At 36.9% G+C, this 15,774-nt stretch overlaps 1 protein-coding gene across 3 annotated transcripts in view; it reads left to right on the plus strand.

Moving 5' to 3' along the window:
- The window catches only part of COL12A1 (collagen type XII alpha 1 chain), a 108,555-nt gene that overhangs the window by 63,045 nt on the left and 29,736 nt on the right, over nucleotides 1–15,774 (plus strand). For all 3 annotated transcript variants that reach the window (XM_079146436.1, XM_079146437.1, XM_079146438.1), the window contains 12 exons: nucleotides 478–607; nucleotides 1,487–1,629; nucleotides 3,350–3,479; nucleotides 5,231–5,350; nucleotides 6,395–6,541; nucleotides 7,271–7,387; nucleotides 7,537–7,683; nucleotides 8,213–8,287; nucleotides 10,584–10,723; nucleotides 12,771–12,894; nucleotides 13,070–13,213; nucleotides 14,906–15,070. In XM_079146436.1, the coding sequence (XP_079002562.1) occupies nucleotides 478–607; nucleotides 1,487–1,629; nucleotides 3,350–3,479; nucleotides 5,231–5,350; nucleotides 6,395–6,541; nucleotides 7,271–7,387; nucleotides 7,537–7,683; nucleotides 8,213–8,287; nucleotides 10,584–10,723; nucleotides 12,771–12,894; nucleotides 13,070–13,213; nucleotides 14,906–15,070 (1,582 nt within the window). The remainder of the gene's footprint in view (nucleotides 1–477; nucleotides 608–1,486; nucleotides 1,630–3,349; nucleotides 3,480–5,230; nucleotides 5,351–6,394; nucleotides 6,542–7,270; nucleotides 7,388–7,536; nucleotides 7,684–8,212; nucleotides 8,288–10,583; nucleotides 10,724–12,770; nucleotides 12,895–13,069; nucleotides 13,214–14,905; nucleotides 15,071–15,774) is intronic.

The raw sequence follows: 15,774 nt of genomic DNA on the forward strand, positions 1-15,774 counted from the left end.
TGGCAAAAATAAACAAAAATGATGAATAAAGATAAACAATGTGTGTATTCTGTATGAATATTGATTTTCATGATGCTGTGTATGTTGGGTATATTCAGACAACTTCACCCTTATATATAAATCTTAATAAAGAATATCTCTCCCACTAATGTGGTGAGTGACTTGTCTTATGTGTATCTAACACCCAGCATATTCTTTGGCTAAATATCATGAGTACTAGATGTTATATAAATGTAAATGGGAGATATTTGAAGCAACTAAGGGTGAAGGATGAATTAGCTTTTTTGGAAAGGGAATTTCTGAGCATAAATTTTGTCTAGTGATGCGGCCTGGGCAACTCATACGGGGAAGCACTTTTGGCTTCTGACACATCTGGGCTCAGCCTTTTATTATAAATATTATTATGCTGACTAACCAAAGACTTGGTAAGCATTTGGGTTGTTGTCAGGCAGAATTTGGCATTTTCTCTCCCTGCAGATTGTGGTGCCAGGAAATACCCGCACGGTGCACCTGGAGAGGCTCATTCCTGACACACTTTACTCTGTGAACATTGTGGCTCTCTACTCAGACGGAGAGGGAAATCCCAGCCCCAGCCAGGGCCGAACACGTGAGGAGGAAATTCTTTCTCCACCCCATTCCCTTGTATTTAGATTAGTCAGGCTTCTCCCAGGGAGTGAGGGGTGGGTGGTGGTGAGTGAGGGGTGTGGAGAGCTTTTTCCCTTGGTGCAGGTCAGGGCAACCCTCTGCATGAGACTGTGCCTGGGCTTCCCCACTTCACATGCCAGGCTGAAGCTCTGGGGCCAGGATTCTGTTTTGTGCTGAATGAACTTCATTCAGTCTTTTTTTTTTTTTTTAAATCTGGGACCTAAATTAAAGAAGGGAGTCCTCCTTGTTTTGCTCTGCAGTGGTTCTTCTTACCATATGGGCACTTTGGAAATATGAAACCTCCACCTCTGTGTTTCATTAAAGGGAGGTGCTTATAGTGGTTAAGATAACCCCTTTCTTTCCCAGTCTCTACACTAGGTTCAAATCCAGATCTGTGTCACTGAAAATTTAGCATGTAACTGTAGTTCTGAAATGTAGCACTTTATACTGTTTATGATTTCACTTTAAAAACATAAAACATGGGCCGGGTGTGGTGGTATGCACGCCTGTAATTCCAGGGACTCGGGAGGCTGAGGCAGGAAGATTGTGAGTTCAATGCCAACCTTAGCAAAAGAGAGGTGCTAATAAGCAACTCAGTGAGATCCTGTCTCTAAGTAAAATACAAAATAGGGCTGGGGATGTGACTCAGTTGTTGAGTGCCCCTGAGTTCATTCCCTGGTAACCCCACCCTAAAAAAAAAAAAAAACCATAAAACATGGACATCTTCTCACAAGGGAGTGAACATCATCATGAATGGTGAGATACTTGCAAGCACCTTCCTTAATGCTCTGCATAATACTATCAAGCAAGAAACAAATTCTACCGTGTTTTATTTATTTAGTTCCACGAAGTGGACCAAGGAATCTGAGAGTCTTTGGAGAGACAACCAATAGCCTCTCTGTAGCCTGGGACCATGCTGATGGGCCAGTTCAGCAATACAGGATTATTTATTCTCCCACTGTTGGTGATCCAATTGATGAATATGTAAGTGTAAAAACTCAATTATTGACACACTTATTGATTCTCTAGCTGATTAGAGGGTGAAGTCAAACTTCTCCTTAAGAGGTGTGCAGTGAGTAGAGTTGATCCCTGAGTCTTGTGTGATACACAGATTCTATAAATGATATATATGGGGATCACTCAAATGTGCCTGGTCTATCCTTTCTCACTACAGAGAAGCAATGATTTTGGGATCGTTTCTATTCTAGAGACATGTTGAAAACTGTCTTGTCTCATGATCACCTGCATATTTCCAACCACCTATGATAGAAATAAAATTTAGTGAAATATGACACTCTTATAATGGAGTATCTAAGTAAATGTTCAGATGATGTGATTATTCAAACTTCTTCAAATCTGATTCTTCTTCAAGGTTTCCTTTTAATACTGCAATGCTAATTGTTCTATTTTCTCTCTAAACTTAACACTTTTCAGTACACTTTTGGGATGTATCTATTCTCTTATTAGCTCCAAACTTTTTTTTCTTTCCCCTAGCACTGGGGAAAATGAGGAGGACCATGAGCATGCTAGGCAAGTACCATTGAGCCACACCCTCAACCTCTTTAAACTTTTTGAGTGTGTATTTTCTCTCCAGGTCTTGGCTCCAGTTTCTTGTAGCTTTCACATAGCCCTCACTTTGTATATCCATTTGGTATGGATGGAAAGGCACTTATATTGAATGTTGGTGATTAATTGCTGTGATAATCTCTTAGACGATCACCCACAATATTGATTATAAAAAAGTTAGGACTGAGGTTTGCACGTTTTTGCCAATACATCCTCTTAGATCATTCTCCCTTAATAAACTTCATGTGATAAAACATTTAAGGTACTTGAACTCAGTATAGCAGGCTTTAGTTCAAGTCACCTTTTTATTAATAAGAAACATGCATAACTGCCATTTAGAGATTCTGATCAAAATGAGATAGATCATTTTAACCATTCTCAAGAGTAGAGAAACTTATGTTTAGTGTTTATTCAGCTTTGCTGTAGTCAAATGTGCAATTTGCATTTACTTTATTATAACATTAAAATATGATTTATTCTATCAATTTACTGTTTTTAGTTATGAGATTCTGTGCTGAGAATCACTGTCATAACTGACCCATATTGTTTGAGGAAGCAAAGCACAGGGTTAGATAAGAAATTGAGATGACTCTAGGAGGAGGTGGTTGAATGTGTTTTCTATTTCCTGTATCCCATCTTCTTTTCCTTATTAGTGTCAACAAAACATATTTTTGAGGGCAAAAACAGTCCATATTTGCTTACCAATGGACCCCAGTAGCTAGTACCATGCCTGGTTCATATGGGGACCAGGTACATGCCTGTTGAAGGACTACCTGAACTTGATGCATGATGGTGAGAGGCGCAGACAAACTCACTACAGACTGCTCCTCTACTCAGCAGTGTCTTCTGAGTTGTGTGTGTTATTACCTTTACTCCTCCTCAGGTTTTCCTTCAGAAATATTTAGCCACATAGCTATTGACTAGCTGATCTGGGATTTGAACCCAGATCTGTTGGACTCCAAAACCATTCTCTTATATTTCATAGAGGTGGTGTAGTCAATTTGTCTTTCCTTGAGTGTTGTGAAACAAAAAGGAATTATAAAGAAACCATTACTATTTATGGGAATGCATAAAACATTGGCTTTTGATCTTGAAGTACTCTAGCTTGCAATAAATGTGTAATTTAACTTTCCTACAGACCACAGTCCCAGGCAGAAGAAACAATGTAATACTGCAGCCCCTGCAATCTGACACTCCATATAAAATTACGATTATTCCTATTTATGAAGATGGAGATGGTGCCCATCTAACAGGAAATGGGAGAACTGGTTAGTGACTTACACCTCTCTCTTTTTTTTTTTTTTTGCTTTGAAATTGTCAAGATTTTAATGTTGTTTCTTATACCTTTAAAAATATTTAAATTTGTCCCTACCAATGCATCTCATTAATATTACATTTACATTCACACTTGACATTGACTTTCATCAAATGATGATATAAGAATACAATTTATTTTAAAAAATTTAAAGATCCATTAAAAAAAAAGAAGGATAAAAGAAGACAAAAACTTGTACTTTTTTCTTTGCTTGAGATAATCTTATTTCTTCTTTGGAAAACCATTACATATTCTCTACATAATGTTATAGTTTGATGTCAGGACTATAGCTATTAAATGTCAGCTAAAAAATCTCAGGTGTGAGTGAATCTTAAGTCATAAAAAAGAAGCAAAATGATTAACAATCATCATCTTTCTAAAAATTTAGCTATCTAAAAATTATTATACTAAATGATTTGCAAAAAGTTATCAACATTCAAGCCCCTTTCTAACCTATGTTGATGGCAACTTCTTATGGTTTAGAGTAAAAATTCTATAATTTGATTGCTCATTGAAGTCACTAAAGAAGTTTTAAAAATTGCTGGTGTCTGGGAGCCATTAGTATCCCAGAGATACTAATGTAACTGGTCTGAAGTGTGGGCTGGGCCCACAGATGTTCTAATGTGTAGCCAAGGCTGAGAGCCACTAGTGTAGCAGGAAGACAGGCTGGATTCCCGGTCTATTACTGGTAAATATTGGCATTCCACTTTTCTACTTCATTCAGCAAAAATCTTAGGTTTCTTTCTTCACTTACTTGCCCAAACCCTTATTGTGCTTAAATGTTCTTGACAGTGTTACAGAATTTGGAAGAGAGAACATTTGAAAGCTCCTAAGAGAAAAGCAGGGTTAGAGTTGATTCAACAGGGTCAGGAATCTGTATACTAATTTATTATCATCTGTAGGACTGAGTCATTGGAGACTTAGTCTACTGACTCAAGGTGATTTTAATCCAACAACTTCCCCTTTTCCACTTTTTAAACTACATTTTAGTGCTTTTTTGGGAAAATAGCACATTTCAGAATTTAGTGCTTATCAAAATGTAAAAACAACACAAACAAAATATTTAATGCACCCTGAATTTTCTAGGAAAGGCCAAAGCCATGTCTAGTTTCTTTTATGAAAAAAAAGTTTTTCATGTGAGTTATTTTTGTAATGTTATGAATAATAGCAACTATTTGTCATGCCATCTAAACAGCATTATTTTGCAAGATGTAGGTTTGGGGGCAGTGCATCTGGAGGATTGAAAATGCAGTCTAAGTTATGTTGGTGGAAGAGGGAAGGGTAGGGGAGGAATAATATTTCAGTCACTAGCTAACTGTGTGGTCTTGGACAAATTATATCTTATTTATGTGATAAGATTGTCTGACTAGTCTCTAAATCATGTTCTGGTTCTGACAATCCAATCTATAACATTCTAAAACAGATCTGATATCAATTTTGTATAATTTTTGAGTCTTATCACAGGTCAATTCTGGATCATGCCTCCTGCTTAGGAGTCTTTTCTGAAAATCACCAGTTCCTGAATCCATTTGAATGGATTCGAATTTTGTAAATTACCAAGCTTATTTTGAACTTCAATGGCTTTTAATTATTTTCTGAATAAGAAAATTAAACTAATAAGACTGCTGTAAAAATACTCATAAGGTTCTGTGCTCTCTCTGTGGCAATGAAAGGTTAATGAGATGAATTAATGTTTGTTTTTAGTGGGACTACTTCCTCCTCAGAACATACACATCTCTGATGAATGGTATACAAGATTCAGAGTGTCCTGGGATCCTTCACCCTCTCCAGTTCTTGGATATAAAATTGTGTATAAGCCAGTGGGTAAGGAAGTACCTTTATCATAATAGAAATACATTGGAAAATTATTTGAATGTTAGGATATTCTCTATTGCATTCAACTGTTGTATTCTCCAGGCAGTTCAGTTATCACATCAAGTCCTTTATTACCAGAAGTAATTTTATCTTAATGTTTTAAGTCAGCAGACTAAAGTATCACTGTTACTAGGGGTGTAGATGATACTATCTAAATTTTATGATCAAAGAGTTTAATCTGATCTGTAAAGTTGCATAAATCAAAGTTACTCATGTTCAGTCATTCTACATATTCTAATGGTGATGAAAGAATGAAAGTTTAATCAATATGAACTTTAGTACTTTCCCCTTTTGTCTAGGTATTATTCTATTTTGGGCATAGACTTTGTACATTTTAGTTTTTTCATGACAAGCTTGCTTTCAAGTCTCCACTGACATTTTCACCAAAATCAGTATCACCTTGGTGAATTATTTGCTATCTTTGTTTCAGTTTTCTGCCTATATGTTTATTAAAATTGGAAGAAATATGATCTTTGCATGAAACTTCCTAGGGCATTTTCCATGTACCCAGGAAGACTGTGATCTAGTTACGAATGAAGTAGAGAAAGCAAGAGAAAGAAAAAGTGAACCTCTGTAAGAATAGAAAAAGAACTTAAAGAGGAAAAGGGAGTTGATAACTGAGGATTAAAAAAATGTGGAATGAGGTCCAAGATAGAAGTGCTTGGATCGTCTCTATGATATATAGAAAAATATTTATTGAGTACCTCCTCTATGGAAACACTATGCTGGAAAGGTGGGCTTAGAAAAGGGGCATGAGAACTTATTTACTAAGGCAGCATAGATTATGTACCTACTGTATTCAAGGTACCGTGATGTGCTTTGAGTCAGTCCCTGCTATAGTTTTATATTCACTATCTAATGTGGCCTGTGCCTTGGTCAGCTAGTGGATGAATTACTGGTGCTCCATACTATTTGTCTTTAGGGTCTGTAGTGCTGAGTGAAATTTGAGGCTATGCTTGCATCTTTTTAAATTGTACTTTGGTTGTTGTAAAGGTTCCAATGAGCCCATGGAAGCCTTTGTTGGAGAAGTGACATCCTACACGTTACACAATCTCAATCCCAGCACCACCTATGACGTGAGTGTTTATGCTCAGTATGACTCTGGACTCAGTGTTCCCCTCACAGATCAAGGCACTACACGTGAGTCATGCATCTCTTCATGGTTGTAAGAAAATGAGTGGTCAAAACTACCAGTCCAGCCTGTTTTAACTTCACTTTTTCTTAATTTATGCATATTACTTCAGCTGCACATAGGCAGGCCATTTTGTATCCAGTTAAACAAGATAGTTCTATAAATCCATATGAAAAGGAGTTGAATATATATGAATGTATGATGTTTTCTTTTTGCAGAATATTATATTTTGAACCTTAAATGTTAAAATTGTAGAATTTGGCATTTCATCCATGTATAATCTGTATAAAGTTGTGATACTGGTTCTTCTTGACATTTGGTGTTAAGATATGTATTACCTGAATTCATTAATGCATTATTTGATTGAGTCATTGAATCTCTAACTTGTCCCACAGAGAGGTTTTTTTTTTGGTCACTTAGTTCTTTGGTAGCTATTTAAGGACTTAGTAGATAGCCTTCCAGGAAAATTTATTGTTTTTCATGAAACGACATTCCTATTTATGAATTTCCTTTATCCTGAAAATCAGTGACAGAAAGGAAGGTCTATTTTGGCTCTTCCTTCATGTATGTTTTCATGTATGTTTCATGTATTTTTCTTATAAGGAAAACACATTAAGATTTTAGACATTTATTTTTCAGCTGCAGTGGAAATTTGAAAATTGTGTTATAATTAAAAGTATGCTTTTTGATATTATTCAGAGTTAATCTATCTTTTCCCCCCTTTCTTTATTTTGTAGTGTATTTAAATGTGACAGATCTGAAAACTTACCAGGTTGGGTGGGATACATTCTGTGTCAGATGGTCACCTCACCGGGCAGCCACCTCCTACAGGCTGAAACTAAGCCCTGCAGATGGTATGTGTGTTAAAAAAAAATGAACTGGAGCCCATAGTGAAAACATTTTGAACTTCAGTAAAGAATATTTCATTTTATTTATAAAATGATTATAAGATTCTTTAAATGTAATAGATGATAATACTGGCATTTCTCATTGTCATAATCAGGAACCAGAGGACAAGAAATTACAGTGCGTGGATCAGAAACCAGTCACTGCTTCACTGGCCTTTCACCAGATGCTGAGTATGGGGTCACTGTTTTTGTGCAGACACCAAATCTCGAGGGGCCAGGTGTCCCTGTCAGAGAACACACTAGTAAGTTTTTGAGCAATTTTAAAATCCTCCATTAGGCTTCAGAATAGAACACTGAGGTGTGGAGGACTTAAGAGACACCTGCTCAGGCCCTTCTTCCTGTGAGTGGCAGTAATTGATGTAGTCCTCAGAGTAGACTATGATCGTCTCAGGACCTTCATCTGCAGTCATTCCAGGTTGTCCCTGTTACAGAATGGGTGCTACTTTCAGGAAAGGGCTAACAGGAGGACATAGCTCTGACCATGAGAAGGCGACTGTGCATCCTTATTAGTGACTTTTAGTCATTTAGCACTCTCTGAAGGCTTTGCATTTTCCCATTGAATCTGTGTCAGTATCCGTAGTTCATGTGAAAACTCAAGGACATCAAGTTTGGATAGAATAGAATTCCCCGTATTCAGTGCCAATGAGCCTGGAGCCTTATTTTACAAGACTTGATTTGTTATTGAGGATTCAAATTGCTCTTAAGATTTACTTTTTAGGATATGAAATAAGCACATGTTGTATTTTTCTGATTATTGTTTTTGAATTTTAGCCTTAAAACCAACTGAAGCTCCTACAGAGCCCCCCACACCTCCTCCTCCTCCCACTATTCCACCAGCCCGGGATGGTAAGTTCAGAAAACGAACTATACAGTGAATTTAGGGATTTGCAAATTCTTAGTTATGCCTTATGTACATCATTTACAGTTGATATGGAACATTCCTGATTTACTGTTCCTGATAAAGAGTTTTCAGATAGCAAGAAAAGATTACCAGTAGTTTGTACCTCTCCTTCTCCTGGAACATTTTAGTGTGAATAAAATCAGTCATAACCTTCTCTAGTTCTTCAGCTGAAATTCCGTTTTCTCAGTTTTGCAGGTTGAGATCTAGAAACACCTTCCAAAGTCCATAGTCATGTGTAGGGATTTCTTTCTGCTGGCTGCTGCTGGCATCAAGAGGCACTGTGAACCTTTTTTGGCTATATCTGCAAACTAATCCCTAAGGCTTTGATTTTGGAATTTCTGGCTTCTGATTTGAGAAGAACCCTGGATTACACAAAACTAAAAAAATTTCCATTCACTAAAGTTTGAGACCTAATTGTCAGTTGCAGTGAACTGGTAAAAAGACACTCTGAATTGGTGTCTCAGTTATTTGGGGGCAATTCTTTAGGGCTCCATCAAATTATGTTTAAGTTAAATAACCACTGGGTTTATTCTTTTTTTACATTCTGTTTTTCAGAAAGTATTTCAGATTTCAGAAGTATTTTCATTTCATATTAGAAGAACCTAGATTATTGTAACTTTTTAAACCTGTTATATAAGTAAATTAAAAAATAAAAGTGTATTATTAAAGGGTAAAATAATAATAGTTTTCTTTAAATTGGACTGTTGAGAGAAGTTCAATAAATAATCTCGGCTAAAACGATGATGTTGGAGTTTAGGGGTGTAGCTCAGTGGTAGAGGGCTTACCTAAGAGGCATGAGGCCCTAGGTTCAATCTCTAGCATTGAAGAACAAAACCACAAAACATAAAATGATTTTTTTGTAACATAAATTTTATTTTCTAAGGTATTTTGGTTTCACAACAAAATTGAGCAGAAAGTATAGGGAGTGCCCATAAACCACCTGTGTCCTCCCCTCTCGTCCCCAGTCTTTCAACACCCCTCATCAGACCAGTACATTTGTCATAATTGATGAGTCACATCGACACATCATTACCACCCAAAGTCTGTGGTTTACATTAAAGCTCACTCTTGGTATTATAAATTCTGTATGTTAAATTTTTCTTTAGAATTTTTGTTTAGCTTCCAAGTCTAAAAAGACTCAAATATATTTCTTTATTTATTTTAAAAATTTGTTCTAATTAGTTATACATGGCGGTAGAATGCATTTTAACACATTATACACAAAAGTAGCATGACTTCTTATTCCTCTGGCTGTACATGGTGCAGAGTCACACTGGTTGTGTAATCATCATGTACATAAGGGTAATAATGTTCATCTCATTCCACCATTCTTCCCAACCCCCACAGCCCCTCCCTTCACTCCCCTCTACCCAATCCAAAGTTCTTCCATTCTTTCCTAACCCTCTGCCCAATGCCCACCCCCACCCCATGATGGATCAGCATCTACTTATCACAGAAAATTCTGCCTTTGGTTTTTGGGGTTTGGCTTATTTCACTTAGCATGATATCCTCCAGCTCCATCCATTTATCTGCAGATGCAATAATTGTATTCTTCTTTAAGGCTGAGTAATATTTCAGTGTGTATATATACCACATTTCCTTTATCCATTTATCTGTTGAAGGGCACCTAGGTTGATTCCGTAGTTTAGCTACTGTGAATTGAGCTGCTACAAACATTGATGTGGCTGTGTCACTGTAGTATGCTGATTTTAGGTCCTTTGGGTATAAACTGAGGAATGGGAGAACTGGGTCAAATTGTGGTTCCATTTCAAGTTTTCTAAGGAATCTCCATACTTCTTTCCATAGTGGTTGTACCAATTTGCAGTCTCACCAGCAATGTATGAGTGTACCTTTACCTCCACATCCTCACCAACACTTCATTTGATGTTCCAATTCATTTATTGTTTGAAGCCACTGGAAGAGTTTCTGAGCAAATAGCATATCTTTGCATAATGGACCTAAACAAGAATGATCTCAGGGCAAGAATCAGGGTCTGTTAGATCTGTGCTTCTGTATTGTGCACTTGAGTCATTTGCGCATCTTATTATTGCTGATTCTGATTCAGGAAGTCTGGGGCGAGGCCCAGGAGTCTGCATTCTGACATGCTTGCAGGTTGTGCTCTTGTCATTGAGCCACACTCTAAGTAGTAAGGTGTCTTCCTACATTATTACACGATCTCATTTGAATAGAAGAGTTAATGAGACTTGGGGTTTACTCTGTTTTTTTTTTTTTTTTCCCCAGTATGCAAAGGGGCCAAGGCAGATATTGTATTCTTGACTGATGCCTCTTGGAGTATTGGGGATGACAATTTTAACAAAGTTGTAAAATTCATCTTCAATACTGTGGGAGCCTTTGATGAAATCAGTCCTGCTGGGATTCAGGTGAGTATCTTTCTATCAGTGGTTACTTATTTGTAGTGTCTTGCTATTTCCTTTTCAGCTAGAAAGTTATTTCATCAAAAACTCTTATTTTGACCCTTACTCTTTGTTATTGCTATTAAATATGTATTTTTAGGAAGGATTTGGGTGTTAATGATAAATAAATAGAAAATAAATATCCCTCTCATTTTTATCTTTGGTTACATGATATTCCTGCTGGAGAATTTAGGGCATTCTGATTGCAATGTGCTTAAAACTTCCAGCAAGGATACATTTCCATAAAAGGTCATCCAAAGTTCTGGACATCAAATGAATTGTGATTGTCACGTCCTGTAAAGTGAGAAGACTGTAGTGATTGGAGTGACTGTGTGGTCTCTGCTGCCTCCTCTATTATTACATTACAGATATTATTCTGTCCAGAAGAATGTCTATTATTGACCTGAAGGGTATTCAATTTGTTTTCCTAAAATGATAACTTCCAATTATATTGCTGGTAAATTGCTTCGGATTTACTTGTGCTAGATTAGGAAGTGAGAATAGCTATATTTCTGTGAGAGACCTCCAAGAATAATTCATCAGTTAGTCAAAACCTGCCTGTGAAGCTGAGAATTTCATCCACCATTCCCAGCATACCCATGGACAGAGAAACACTCAGGCCTAGTGGCTCTAAACTATTTTGGGCAGGCTCCTCAAACTCCTTTGAGAATCTGATTCAGTCTGTTATTGCTATTCCTTGAAGACCCCTTCCAATTCCAACCCTTCTGGTGAGGCTTCCTGATGGTTTTAGGCATTCCATGCTCCTGAAGTAATTTTTCTGTATTGCCATTACAGCAAATATCACTTTATATTGTCATTATTTGTGTGATTCTCTTCTATCTAAATATCTAAAATCCTTTTTTCCCTTTCTTCTCTATTCATTTTGGTGAATTTTATTCTTTCTTTTGGCAGTGTGTATGTCATTGTGGCATCTTTGAGACATTATAAAAACAAGTTATTTGGAAATAAATGACAAGTAATTTCAAAAGGAAATCATATCCTTGTAATTAAATAGTACTTTATGAAATATACTAAATTTCAAACCCTGAAATAATCCTGTAGACATTGTTCAACCCGAGAAGAATAAAGTCTGACCATATTCTTCATTTAATGTGAATAATGAGGCAGTTTCCCCCCCCTCCCCGGCTTAAAAATAAGTGTTCTATTGAAAGAAATCTAAGAGTCTAGCTACAGGTAATAAGCTGTTTTCATCCTTTTTAGAAATCAAGATTTCTAATACAGACAGCTATTGTATTTTATTAACTTCTGTGTACCAATTCATCTGTATATGTGATAATTATAGTCCTTAAAGAAACCCTAGAAGGGGGCTGGGGATATGGCTCAGAGTGCTTGCCTCGCATGCACAAGGCCCTGGGTTCAATCCCCAGCACTGCAAAAAAAAAAAAAAAAAAGAAACCCAAGAAGGTAAATATGATGATTTCCACTTTACCAATAAAACTAAAGCCCAGAGTGTTGGGGAACTTGCCCGGTGTCACACAACTATTAATGAATAGAGCCAGGATTTGAGCTACTCTAAAGCTTATACTCTTTCTACCCAAATGACATTATCACTGTTTGTCATGAGTTCTGGTTGTCATCACCCTTACACCATTTCTCTATTACCATTAAAAATGAATGTAGTCAATGAGATGATATGGTAGGCTCAGAACTCCAACATTTGAGTTCAGGATAATGTGTCCTTGTTGCTAATGTTGGGACCTCAGTGTTATACAGATTTACCTTTCTCTGCCTACATCCTAGAGAAAGGTACATACGAATTACAGCATATTTTCATTGTTAATGTCAATTATGACTATTTCCTTGAAGGACTGAAAATTAGAGAGTTTAATGAGACAACAGAAGTCAGTGTCAAAATATTAACCATAAAGAGCTTAAAATATTTTGCCAGGTCTAAGGCACCCCTCTCTCCATTCTGCAGCTAGAGGAAGCTCTCAAAGATCGAAATGTTAAATTAGATAACTGATACTCACTGGTAAACAACATTTTCTTTCAGGTTTCATTTGTGCAGTACAGTGATGAGGTCAAGTCTGAGTTCAAGCTGAACACGTACAATGACAAGGCCCTAGCCCTTGGGGCCCTCCAGAATATTAGGTACAGAGGAGGAAACACAAGAACAGGTACAGCTAATCAGAGTTTCTGTGGACTCTCACTCTCCAAAGCAGTTGGGGTGACAGAACAGTGTATCATCCATCTCACCCTAATGTTCAGACGCTTATCAGTTGGACATAACTAATGGCAATTAGGTATTTTTTACTGAGGTGATACTAAAATGTTCCATGCCACACCTTGTAGGCAAGGCCCTCACATTTATCAAGGAGAAGGTCTTGACCTGGGAGAGTGGCATGAGGAAGAATGTTCCCAAGGTGCTGGTTGTGGTCACGGATGGGCGGTCACAGGATGAGGTCAAGAAGGCGGCCTTTGTCATCCAGCAGTCAGGTAATCACAGACATGGATTTGATTGAACTCATTATTTTAACCTTTAAATGTTCAGCAATGATTTAAAAAAAAAAAACTCCAATTACTGATTTTATGTTATAATTCCATTTTACTCTGTACTCTGTACCCCTGTAATGTTAATTTAAATTTAAATTATAGAATAGTCAGATAATTACTCAAAAATGAAAACTGTGATAATGGGATAATCCTTGAGCAACTCCCTGCCATGGCAGAAATGAATCCTGAGGCTGGTTCCTAAGCAAGGAGAGACATAGGATTTCTTCAGCTGTAGCTCTCTTTACAGAGGCAGACCTGAAGCAGATTGCTAGATGTACTGCAAATAAGAAATGCTAAGGTCTCAGGAAGCTATCTCTTAGGGGCCTGAGGTCGGGGTTGGGTAAGATCTTGCCACCAAAACACCCTGGAAGCCCTTTGCCTTTTGGATTAGTTATTTAGGATTGTTAGAGATGAAACTAGGTCTTTCAGTACTTGCATTAACACCCTCTCTGTCCCTGTGGCCCTAAGCAGGGTCTGAGGTAGATGTATTTTAGAAGGAATTCTATGCCATGCATGATCTGTGGCAGCAAATTGTAAGGCACTTTGTTACATGGAATTAGTCATCTGCACATACATAATTCTTTGGCTAAAATTATGAGTCATGATTAGTGCTGTCGTACTGTCTTCTTTCAGTGGAGATTTTTCTTTGCACTAATTATTAATGTCTTCTCATTAGGTCATACACTTTCAGCAGATTTCTGCATATTTTGGGTTCCTAGTTGATTTAAGTTTGGGATTTGGGATTATGAATGCTTGTTTTTTTTAGTTACTACACACACACACACACATACACACACACACACAAAACACACACACACTCTCTTTACATTCCTTTCAAAGCCTATTTTTTTTTTCCTGATGTTGAATTAAGCTTTTGGAATGAAAACTTTGTTTATTTGTATTAGTCTAAATAAAGGAATGTTTATTGCCACTGGGAGTTGCAGATTTTATTTTGAAGGTGGTCAAATTGCTGCCATTGAGCCTGAGTTTGTTGAGAAAAATCAGGTCCAAGAATTCAGATTTAAAATAGCCCATTCTTGGTTTCTGAGTCACACATGCTTAAATTTTTAGTGGTACCTAAGAAAGTTACAGTATTCCTGTGTACATTAGGACAATGGATTAGTGGGGGGTTGTGTGCCCCACACCAAGTCTCTCTGCTGTTAAAAGCTTTATCTTTTAATTGATAGGCTATTATATTAGGAGATCCAATGAATCAAACTTTATAAACCAGAAAATAGATGCCTTTGCAACAAGCACATATTCATCACCATATTTGAATTTTTTTTCTTTTGTACCAGGGATTGAATCCAAGGGTGCTTAACCGCTGAACCACATCCCCAGACCTTTTTTATTTTTTGTTTTGAGACAGGTTCTCACTAAGTTTCTTAGAACCTTGTTAAGTTGCTGAGGCTGATTTCAATCCTTCTGTCTCAGCCTCCCAAGTCCCTGGAATTACAGAAGTGTACCGCCATGCCCAGTGCACATATTCATTAAAAGAACATATTTATCCATTATTGTCAAATATAAGGACTTGCTGTACATGCTGAGAAAATGATAAGATTTTATTTTGAATTATTCAAACAATAAAGAACAGAAAAAGAACATACAATTCATTCTATAAATGCTACTTTTCAGGGTTCAGTGTCTTTGTAGTTGGTGTGGCTGATGTTGACTACAATGAGCTTGCCAATATCGCCAGCAAGCCAAGTGAACGACATGTGTTCATTGTGGATGACTTTGAATCTTTTGAGAAGATTGAGGACAACCTTATTACATTTGTTTGTGAAACTGCCACTTCAAGTAAGTCATGGTCAACATAGGTTCATAATTTCATTGTCTTAGGAAATGATTATTTATAGACTGAATAGAATCCCACTATATGGGATCAAGTCTCTGCAAAAATAGATCCTGGGAAATCACTTGAAAACCTGATGAGTCATCATTCCATTGAGATCATGCTAAATGTGTGCTTGACAGAAATCTGTTTTTAGCCTTGAGGATATAATAACCCTTATATGGAAGTTAAACATTTTAATATAATCTCTTCCCAACACCTCAGTGCTGTGACGTTTAGGTAAATTAATCTTCAGCTTGGAATTGCATATATAGAAACTCTTCTGTGAGTTGAAGATTTTTCCTATTTATTACTAGTTGGTATTCTGTCAACATTCATGCTTCAAGAAAGCAATAGATCAACTGGCTTGTCCTTGTGCGCTCCATGAAAATTCAGCTGATTTTCATTTGTTTGGGTTTAGATTTTTCTTATACCACGTTCAGCTTTGAAACTACAATGAAGGACTAAAGATCGATTAAGTCAATTTATCATCTTCCTCATCCATTAGCAGTAATTCTTGGGTATTACATAATGGAGACCATTATGTGACCAGTTTATACTCCTAATCCTAGGCAGGGCTTTAGTTTACAAATGCCATATTTCCCCTATTAAACCTTACATCATAAATATAAAATTCTGGTTTGAGCTGGCAGTAGTGAATAAACGTCCG

The sequence above is a fragment of the Sciurus vulgaris genome (genome assembly GCF_902686455.1).
Source record: "Sciurus vulgaris genome assembly, chromosome: 7".
In the NCBI taxonomy this organism is placed as follows: Eukaryota; Metazoa; Chordata; class Mammalia; order Rodentia; family Sciuridae; genus Sciurus; species Sciurus vulgaris.